The 11,485-nt window shown below is 32.7% G+C and overlaps 1 protein-coding gene across 1 annotated transcript; it reads right to left on the bottom strand.

Moving 5' to 3' along the window:
* Positions 1-4,775: 4,775 nt before the first annotated feature.
* Positions 4,776-9,432, bottom strand: LOC139497947 (toll-like receptor 4). The gene is made up of 2 exons (XM_071286199.1): positions 9,307-9,432; positions 4,776-7,089 (listed from the first exon to the last, which is right to left on the bottom strand). Coding segments are annotated over exons 1-2 (2,151 nt in total). The 5' UTR covers positions 9,309-9,432; the 3' UTR covers positions 4,776-4,940.
* Positions 9,433-11,485: the final 2,053 nt, after the last annotated feature.

Genomic DNA, 11,485 nt, shown 5'->3' with positions numbered 1-11,485 from the left:
AAGTTATAGTTGGTAATAATGTAAACAAAAACGTGTAACCCGTTCAATCCTATTTCACGGCGATTTACTGTTCGATCTCTTTTTTGAGGGGAGGGGGATCAATTACTCAGTTTTGATTTCTTTTACTCGGTTTTATTTTCTATTTCTTGGTATGATTTCTATTACTCGGTATAATTTCTGTTATTCGGTATGGTTTCTATTACTCGGTATGATTTTTATTACTTGGTATTATTTCTATTACTCGGTATGATTTCTGTTACTGGGTATGAATTATATTACTCGGTATGATTTTTATTACTTGATATGAGTTTGATAAATGAGCATGGTTTATATTACTGGGTATGAATTATATTACTTGGTATGATTTGTATTACTTCTATCAGTAATGTTCTTTGTATCTAACTGAATGAAGGGTGTTTGCCGTTTTTATATATTTTCTTTTAGCTGTTCTATCAAGTTCAGCTTTAATCCTTTTTGTACCTAGACTATATCTAAAGAAATGAAAACGCACAAAGTAGACTTTGTTATTTTATGGAAATTAAATCCATCTTCGTTTTCGGATTTTAATATGCCTTTCGCTTTTTAACAAGAATGATATAAATATCCTTGTATGATATGTCTGAAGTAAATGTCAAAATTGGTTTAAAAAAGAATAAAAGAGAAATTGCACTAAAACTAGTAAAAGCTGCATGCGTTTTAATTAGACAAGAGACTTTTTTGACTTTTTGGTCTAAATCTGTTAAGCTTGCACTTAGATTTTCATTATTTCTTATAAGGTTGCACTGATATAATTAACATTTATCTATTTGTTGAACCTTACTATATACAATGTAGGGACCCAGTTTTGTAGATCTTTGCTGGATAGTCACTATTTTATATATAAATATATATATATATATAAGAAGATGTGGTATGATTGCCAATGAGACAACTGTCCACCAGAGACCAAAATGCCACAGAAATAAACATTTATAAGTCACCGTACGGCCTTCGACAATGAACAAAGCCCATACCGCATAGTCAGCTATAAAAGGCCCGAAATGACAATGCAAAACAATTCAAACAAGAAAACTAACGGCAATTTATATAGCATTTTAACATAATCGCTATGTTACACAGTAATACTTTATTGTTCTGACGATCTTACTGTATTCGGATAAAATTATAAGTTTATCAGCAAAAGAAAGACTTCCTATATCAGAATTTAATATTCTAATGGTTTTTTTTAATCTTCATTGTCAATTTTTTTTTTAACCATATACCTTATTAATAAGTTGAAGGGTGTAGAACTGAAACTTTAATTCGCCTTGTTCACTCCTCTGTCAATGGAAAAGAATCTTAAATGTTTATTATTATGAATAAATGATGCCTCAGTATGAAGAAACTGTTGTTTTATCATTTCAAACATATTTTCCCAAATACCCTTTTAGCTCATGGATGATTATTTCAATTCTCAAAAGGAAATCAAAAGCCTTTTTAAAGATATAAAAAAACAGACATAAAGTTTACTTTTATTCTTGTGAACATATTTATCATTTTAAATTTAAGAATAAATACGCTATCTGCTGTTCTGTGATTAGATATAAATCTAAACTTGGAATTGTTTTTATTTTTGTTTCCATAGCTTCAATCATTCTATGATTTAAGATACTGCTAAATATTTCGGATATACATTTGATTTTGGAAATACTCGATATGCATTTGTCACCTGATTTTTGTACTACAGTTATGTATGCAAAATTTCATGGAGAGAGGCGAATGTCAGGTAAGGGCTTATTTTGGTCTTAACCTAGAAGTACATCTGAAGAAAGATTTTTTACATTTTGTAAACACTAAAATTTGTACTTTAGTCGATTCAATTAGTTTACGTAAAACATTATTATGTCTTCTTCAAATATGAATATTACTTTTCTTGATATTTTGAGAAAATAATTGGATAAGTCATCAATTCAAAATAAATCTTTATCGTTCAATAAAGGGATTTCATTTTGAGTACACTGTAAAAAAAAGTTTATAAGTTGTCGGTAAAATGTGAACAAATCATTGCGCTGTTGCAACATATTCAACTATACTACTATTTTATATTTATCACATAAAACTCAAGTGGTATGTGTCACGTAAAACTCAGTCAGACACGGAAGTTAAAGCACTTGCACATTAATATTTCCCCATATTCGTAAAAATAAAATTGATTAATTTAGTATTTTATTATAAGCATTCTGTGTAGACACACAATACCAATATGTTTATCATTTTCAGACAATTTAATACCAGTTCTATTTTCCTGGCTTGGTACAGGACATCTTAAGAAAAATGGTGGGTTGAACCTGAAATTATATATATTTTGGGTTTTCTTTTCTCTTACACCTAGTATATGATTTTGTAATTCGATTGTTTCACGGTTTTAAATCTTAAGATCGTCTTTACTGTTCGTTTATATGTGTCATAATCCCTATCGTATTATTTTTACTATTATGGATCATCATGGCAGATAATGCCTGTATAACAGTAAATGCTTATCCTGCTGGGCAATCCGGTCTAACTCTGGTTGAAGGTCATAATTCTTGATTTGTATAAAATAAAATCACAAAAATACTGAACTCCGAGGAAAATTCAAAAAGGAAAGTCCCTAATGAAATGGCAAAATCAAATGATAAAACACATCAAACGAATGGACAGCAACTGTCATATTCCTGACTTGGTACAGGCATTTTCAAATGTAGGAAATGGTGTATTGAACCTGATTTTATAGCGCTAAACCTCTCACCTGTAGGACAGTCGCATCAAATTCAATTATATTGACATAGATGAGTGAACAGAGTGTCACAAATAGGTGTACCACAACACGAACCCCACCAAAAACTGTGGTTGGTTTCAGGTTCTCTGGAGGGGGTACGCAGATCCTGCTCCACATGTGGCACACGTTGCTCATTAAATTACAAAGCCGGTAAATATTCTTATTCAATAGGTCACATTCGTGAAAAGGGAACGTGTATATTTGAATTGATTTATAGATATAAGAAGATGAAATTTAAGTTCTAAGAGACAACTCTCCATCCAAGTCACAATTTGTAAAAAGTAAACCCTTATAGGTTTTGAACATCGATAATTAATTGTTGTCTTTATCGACGGTATTCGGATATACGAAGTTATCAAATATTCAAGTTACGTTAATGTGTCATATATTAGTCTAATCATTATGCGTTTCGTATCTTTGTGTTACTGGCTTAATTCTTCTTTGCTACTAACAATAACAAATAGCCCACATTTCCTCTTATCTTATTATAGCACAGTTATGATACATCTTCATGTATGATAAATCATGTTTGAAGGAGCCTATTTATCAGTGTCTAATCATATATTCAGTCAGAAGTAATAACGATATGTTTGCTTTGAGCTTATTCTGCTTACATTTTCTTCAATTCTTATTGATAATCAAACTTACATATTACTACACTGTAAAAATAAGTAAGATTGCCATTACCTGATTTTTAATTTTAATTTTTTGGACAAATAGGTCAAAACGTTTGTACGATTTGTACTTCTCTGTGTATCAATATTTATGAATTGAACGTTCATGATGATACAAAACCCAAAAAACTGGTTCAGTCGCACTTAATTAATAATGTGTAATTTCTATACACAAGTTAGTGATTTATGGTTTAATTTCAATGTCGAATTTGATTATATTGACTCTTTATTTAGCATGGTCAGCAGGTGTATTTGTTATACGACGGGAAACGTGTTCAATTTGAAATGGTATGTAAGTATCCTTCCGACACACTCATAATCAATATAAATGCAAATTCGGTTAACCTCAATTTGAAAAATGTTTTTTTATTTTTTTTATTTCTAAACGACGGGAAGAAAAGCAATGAAAAGTGTTGAATTGTTTTTCTGTAGTCTCGTGGTATTTTTTTTTAAAGAAGAACAACAGTTACTATTCCTTAAACAAATATATCGGCATTTTGATCAACAACATATTTGCTGATTTTAGTGGATTGATAAATCAGTAGAAAGTCGGTATTCCAATCGATACTATATTTATGCACAATTACTTGTCGACCTGATTTTGAACTCATATATGAGGCAGAATTTTAATTTACCTTCTAAAAGGCAAAGACATACCTTGTAACGGTATTGAATTAAATTTTAAGATATGTTGACGATGTTCTAACGTATGGGGTATACACATCTCATTTGATACGTTCCGCTCGTGCATGTTCACACTATATGGACTTCATTAGTAGGGTTTGCTCCTTGTACCAAAAATTACACCAACAAGGTTATGAGGACAACAATGTATACATCTACGTTGGAACTTGTGGCCCGGCCGAAAAGATATGTCTTTATCTCAACTCTATAGCGACATGCTTTAACAGTATGAGATCTTTAGACGCCAGAATAATCCGATAAGTGTGCGGTATGTTCCCGATACTGATATTTGGATTGAAAGTAGATTTTAATTTCTCATGATGTATTCATATAGCAGAAGATGTTTACCTTGTTAAGGCATCCGGTGCGATTTATTTTGTAAAATATGCGATTCAGTTATGTGTGTTGATTTATGTTACCAACCAATTTGATTTGTGATATTTGCACACTAGTGGACTACATAATTTGTTGCCTTACTTTATTGTCATATATATCGTTATCGTACTAAAGTTAAGAAATTGTATATACTTATAGCAAATGTACATTTTAAGTAATAGTAAAGATGAAAAGTATTTATAATTATGTATCTGTTGAACAATAAAAAGTATAATAAATACCAGTTGTGTACTAATATATTTTACTGTCTAAGTTAAAGTAAAAGAACATTTCAAAAGTGAAAAAAAAATACTAGTATATGTATAATATAGCATGTCAAGTTCACTAATAGTCAGCATCACCCTCACTTAGTTTAAGTCGTTTAGCTATTCTGTTCAAAAAGATAAAATTCATACGCAAACAGCTTCTTTGACTTTTGCCCAGAAAATACCAGTGTCTTGTGGATCATCAGGATATTCTATGTATGACTGGTTTTGTATGAGTTCATAAAACACTAAGGGTATATCCTTTGACCTCACGTGCTTGTAAAGAACCAGGAATATAACATTCTTTTTATTTCTTGAATGAATCCCCTCCATTCTGGCCATGTTGAATTCAAACATACAATAGTATGAGTCAAAGAATGATTTACTTATAATACAAATTGTTTTTCTACTTTTTTTAATAGCATTTAATATATTGTCAGTTATATCATCTCCAGGAACAAAGTCGCGATGATTGATACACAAACTAAGAGTCTCTTCTTTTTCAAGTTTTTCAATACAGTCGGTCAACACAAATGATCTGTCATCTTCTGAATAAGATATAAATGCATCATAGGTGTACTCGATTACATCTGCGACGGCTTTGTATTTATTGTATTTATTCTTAGCAGAATAAAACATGTAACGTAGTTTCCATCTTTGCCTATATACTATTGCTCCTATAATGAGACCGACCATTACAATAAGCAACGAGGAAGCTCCAGCTAAAACATGGCTTGTATTTATACATTCTCTTTGTAATTGCCTTGTTGCATCGCTCACTGTTCGATAATCTAATAACTCAGCAGAATAAGCGCATTTGTAATGTTCAAATTGATGAAAATGAACCGGTCCGCTTCTCATCCATAACAGAAAAGATAAAGCAGAACAACTGCATTGCAGTTCATTGTAACTGAGATCTACAGTAAGTATCCTGTATTTTGATATTGTTTCTAAGTTCCTCATTGTTTCTTCGGTAAAAAGCATGATATAATTTCCAGACAGATTCAAAGACTCTAGACTGATTGTGTATGATAAATCAAATGAAATTTCTCGTAGTAAGTTACCACTTAGATCTATATTCCGTAAATTAGGCTGTCCATGAAATATCGGATTGTACAACTTGTAGATGGAGTTGTATGATAAATCTATATGTTCTATCCTACTTTCATTTGATTTCATATACCCATTATTAGCAAGGAACTTTCCAAGTGTATTATTACGTAATATTAGCTTACTAACATTTGCTATATCTAATCTAAAGTTTACAAACTTGCTATACGAAAAATCAATTATTTTAAGTCTGGGTGATGGTGATGTTGGGTAATTCGGAAAATCCCATTCATACCGTCCATTATGGGTAATATATAACTCCCGCAAAGGCGTGTGTAGAAAAACAATGTTAGCACTGTCCCATGGGAAAATAGCTATTGTATCGTCATTAATCAAGGCATTCGTTAGTTTGAAGACTTCAATAGCTGTAAATCTTAATTCTCCAACGAACTTACAGAATTCCATATATTTCAGCTTAGATAAGCTTACGTATTTTATCGACAAAGTATTAAGTTGCTTCAGTAAAGCAAACGTTCCATTGTCTACTTGTACTTCTTCACAATTGATAAAAAAATGACGAAGTTGAGTCATATATCTAAAAGTGTTATTAGTCAACCATAGATTATATGATTGTCCAATGTATATTGAATTAAGATTAACTAAATGCGAAAACCCCTCTCCAAAATGCTTTGCCGTCGCAGAACTGGCATCGATTTCTAGTCTCTCCAGCATTGACAAATCTGCTATTGTTTCAGATGGCAATTTAAAGAAACCATAGGTTAAGGTTATACGATCTATGTTAAACTTTAAACTTAGATGTATCAGAGAAATGAGAGGTTTGAAAACGCCTTTAGGTAATGTACCCTCACTATAGTTCAAATAATTATGGTCTATGTACAGGTACAACAAACCTGTAAGTCCTTTTAAGGCTTGTGGAATCAAATTTGATATCTCATTATACGAAAGATCTAAAACAGTAAGCTTGTTTGATTGTAAAAATGTATTGGCTTGAATTTTGCTTATACTGTTGTGTTGAAGATTTAAACTGCTGATATTTTCTGGTAAAGCGGGAATATCTGTTATATTTTTCCATGAACAGTCGACATTTACGTGCATTTGATAAACTATGCATGTACATCGTTCGTCGAAATGACATTGAACTAAATGTGTGCGATCAGAACAGTCTATACCCTTTTGGAGAAAGACAAGTAGGACTGTTAAGACCAGATTACACTGATTAACCCTGTAAAATAAATACAACATTTATAAATGCATAAATCAAAAACCTCACTAAAAATCACAAAATGCATTCGTATAAATTAAAGTCATATGGGACATTTGGAATGAAATTCTAGTAACTATAATCGCAGGGACATTTTTGAACAAATGCATGTAAAAAATTGAGAATGGAAATGGGGAATGTGTCTAAGAAACAACAACCCCGACCATAGAGCAGAAAACAGCCGAAGGCCACTAACGGGTCTTCAATGTAGCAACAAACTCCTGCACCCGGAGGCGTCCTTCAGCTGGCCCCTAAAAAAATATGTATACTAGTTCAGTGATAACGGACGTCATACTAAACTCCGAATTATACACAAGAAACTGAAATTAAAAATCCTACAAGACTAACAAAGGCCAGAAGCTCCTGACTTGGAACATGCGCAAAATTGCGGCGGGGTTAAGCATGTTTTTGAGATCTCAACCCTCCCCTATACCTCTAGCTAATGTAGAAAGAAAAAAACAAACGCACAACAATACGCACAGTAAATCTCAGTTCAAGAGAAGTCCGAGTCCGATGTCAGAATATGAAACAAAAGAAAATAAACACAAGAGTGCACATGCTGAAATGTCTCGCCTTCTTTACTAATCATAAAGCGTTATTACAAAGTTCTGTCACATTTATCATTAACCAAGAAAACAAAACATTGATCAATTAACCATGAAAATGAGGGCAAGGTCAGATGAACCATTCCAGACAGGCAAGGTCAGATGAACCATTCCAGACAGGCATGTACAGCTAACAATTCTTCCATACAACACATATACTTTACTTATTGCTTATCGTTTAAGAAAAACAGACCAAAACACAAAACCTAACACTGAGTAATGAACCGTGAAAATGAGGTCAAGGTCAAATAAAATCTGTGCGACTGACATATAGATCATAAAATATTTCCATACACCAAATATACTGACCTATTGCATATAGTATTAGAAAAAAAGAACAAAGCTCAAAAACTTTTACCCCTGAACCATGAAAATGAGGTCAAGGTCAGATGACACCTGCCAGCTACACATGTTCACCTTGCAATCATTCCATACACTGAATATAGTAGTCCTTTTGCTTATAGTATCTGAGATATGGACCTGACCAACAAAAATTACCCTTGTTCACTGATCCATGAAATGAGGTCGAGGTCAAGTGAAAACTGTCTAACAGGCATGAGAACCTTGCAAGGTACGCACATGCTAAATATAGTTATCATATTACTTATTATAAGAGAGAATTTAACATTACAAAAAATCTGATTTTTTTTCAAGTCGTCACTTTACCATGAAATGAGGTCAAGGACATTGGACATGTGACTGACGGAAACTTCGTAACATGAGGCATCTAAGTACAAAGTCTGAAGCATCCAGGTCTTCATCCTTCTTAAATATAAAGCTTTTAAAAGGTTGGCTAACGCAGCCGCCGCCGCCGCCGCCAATCGATATCCCTATGTCAAGCTTTCTGTGACAAAATTCGGAGGCTCGACAAAAACCCATATACATGTCGTTTTCTTCCACCAGCGTCTACTGTAGAGCAGTGAGGCAGTATCACAAGATAACGTTTACCGAACGTGATCTTAAGAAACAACCAACACATACTCAGAATGATGGAGCTCTGTGTAAATTGTACCACATGACTTAAACGAGACGTGCTGGAAGTGTAAATAAATTTATCATGTACATGAGACGACCAGACATATCAATCATAGAAAAAAAAAAAGATTCATGGCGTTTTTAATATTTTTTTATTCGAGCGTCACTGATGAGTTTTTGTAGACGAAACGCGAGTCTGGCGAAAATATGAAATTACAATCCAGGTATCTATAATGATTTTATTCATCAACAACAAGTGGCTTTACGGCCTTTAATGATGACCAAAACCGATACCGTATAGTAACCAATAAAAGGTCTTTCTGATCACCTGCGCAGTAATTATAACGGTCTACTTATTAATGATAGTATCAAGAAATATTTAGCTCTTAGAACCCTTTGTTCATCATTATCATCATTACAAATACAATCAGTGAATATAACTTGATTTAGGGTCCTTGTTCTTGTGTAGTATGTGTAACCATTCTTCCGGTAGTTACGTTGTTTCTTGCTCTTTGATTTTTGGTTTATTATTGATTCCATGCTCTGCTCTCTCTGTTTTTCGTGCCCGTATCATGTAAATATATAAATTCATACTTACATAATCCTTACTCAGAAATGTAATTATCTTCAAAGGTATAAGTAATTTCTGAATTACCCGTTTCTGACGTTGGAAACAATGTTCTCGGTCAAGTGCTTACCTGTTCCATATGATTAACTACACTATTTAAATAAAATTTATTTATACTTTCGTTACAATAACGTTAATTTTAAATTTCCGTGTTTTGCAAATCGTTTGTGTTTGAAATTCTTCCGTATTATGTACGATACAGATATAATTAGGTTTCCTTTGTAATTTGTTACGCAATCAATGTATTCGTCTAACATTCAATTTATGTCATTAAACTCATCATAGAAACCAGGATTTAATTGTGTACACAAGACGCACGTTTTGTCTACAAAAGACTCATAATGACGCTCTTATAAAAAGTTGATATGGTCAAATAACTTATGACGTTGAAGAGCATTTAAAAGACAAGTTTTGAAAGCTTTTTTACCAATAGAGCTATGGTCATCTATTACCGGGAAAGAAAATCTTTACTATTTCAAAAAAATCTAAATTTTGTAAACACCAAAGGTTAAACTTTATATCTTCATGCATTTTTTTTTTATCTTATCTTTGCAAGTAAGTCGAGCAAGACTTTGACATTTTTCCCGTCTAAAGGTTCATCAGATGCATTAGGTACCACAGAACAAAATCTGTTGAACACGATAACAAAATACATTGTATTGCAATGGCAATCGATAACACAGACAAACGTTGCACCTTAGTAGCATATACCTACTTCACCTGCATATGGAACTTACATATCCATACTCTTTCGGTATTCAAGGGGTTGAAGTCATAAAACTTTGCTCAGTGTTTGGAGCACAAAAATCATACTCGAAACATGAAATCCAGCATTTTGATTGGTTGATTTTCGAGTACGAGTAGAAAAAACTGACTCGAAAGTTTTATGACCGCAAGGCAAGAACTTGCAGCTTCTACTCAGACTTGTAAAACGTAATCAGTGTCTGAGCACAAATATGATAAACCAGAGATATGTCAAAGAATGTATCGTCCTTCTTTTAAAAAGGCGTTCATCGGAAGATACCAAGAACTTAAGCTTGTTGATAGATATTCCATATCAGCTTCACAAATGATACTTGATGGTCTTGATGTATAGATTAAATGTAATGACGTTGTTTATAATCTTAATAAAGTTTTATAGTATTCTTTTATTTGTCTTTGTAAATTATTACTTGTTCTGTTTAGTCTATTTTTGGAAATAACCATTGACGTGGCTCGGTACATGTACATCCCGTCATTGTGTTATTGTGATATCATATTGGTAATTTTTTGTATTCTTGTCTTTAGATCATATAGAAGAATAAGCAATTCCGCCAATATTGGTGAATTAGTTGATTTTTGGCTACGTCTTTGTGCCTATATTTTATAACCGGAGAAAGACGAGGTGCCGGAGTGCCGGATGAGCACAACCAAAATTCGGTGGGAAAACTGTCATTCACCTACCACATGCGGGATTCGACACCACTGGTGACCTACATGTACATGTACGTCAGTTTACACATGCCAATTATGAATCATGCGATTAATCGCATACCCTCACACCACAAACATGTATAGTAGGGTAAGGATAAAACTGTAACATAGTTGTAATCTACGATCTATATATTGAATATGGTTAAGTAAATAACGACAGCGTCTGTCAAACATTTAAAGAGGTTTCTTCACTTTAAATATTAAGAAACCTTTAGTTGTTGAGTTTCCTTGTTTGCAGCAACCGTTTATAAAGGAAACAATATGTAACTCAGGCCCTGAAAAAATGTTGGTTCCTATAAAAATGAGGTCTGTCTTTAAATAAACACATAAATGTAGCATATCTATAGTCAGTTACAAATCAAGCATCTTGTGTATGAGTATAATCTTTTTCTAAACAAACATGACAAAGGCAACAGTAGTTCCCAATGTGAAATTATATCTGTTTTGAATAAACATTGAACAACAAAAAAAATTTCTATGTGACGTTAACATTTTCTGACTTCAGACACGCGAAGCAATGAATGTGTTTTTTAATTTAATAGATGCTTTTGTGCTTTTTGTAAATGCCTGCTGTACCCATATTTTGACTTTTATTTATTATGTCTGTTTTGGTCACGCATCGTTGTAAATATAACGGAATTTGATGCGACTGTCATATAAGTGAGAGGTTTAGCGC

This window comes from Mytilus edulis, chromosome 12 (genome assembly GCF_963676685.1).
Source record: "Mytilus edulis chromosome 12, xbMytEdul2.2, whole genome shotgun sequence".
Lineage (NCBI taxonomy): Eukaryota > Metazoa > Mollusca > Bivalvia > Mytilida > Mytilidae > Mytilus > Mytilus edulis.
This window is presented reverse-complemented; position numbering and strand designations above follow the sequence as displayed.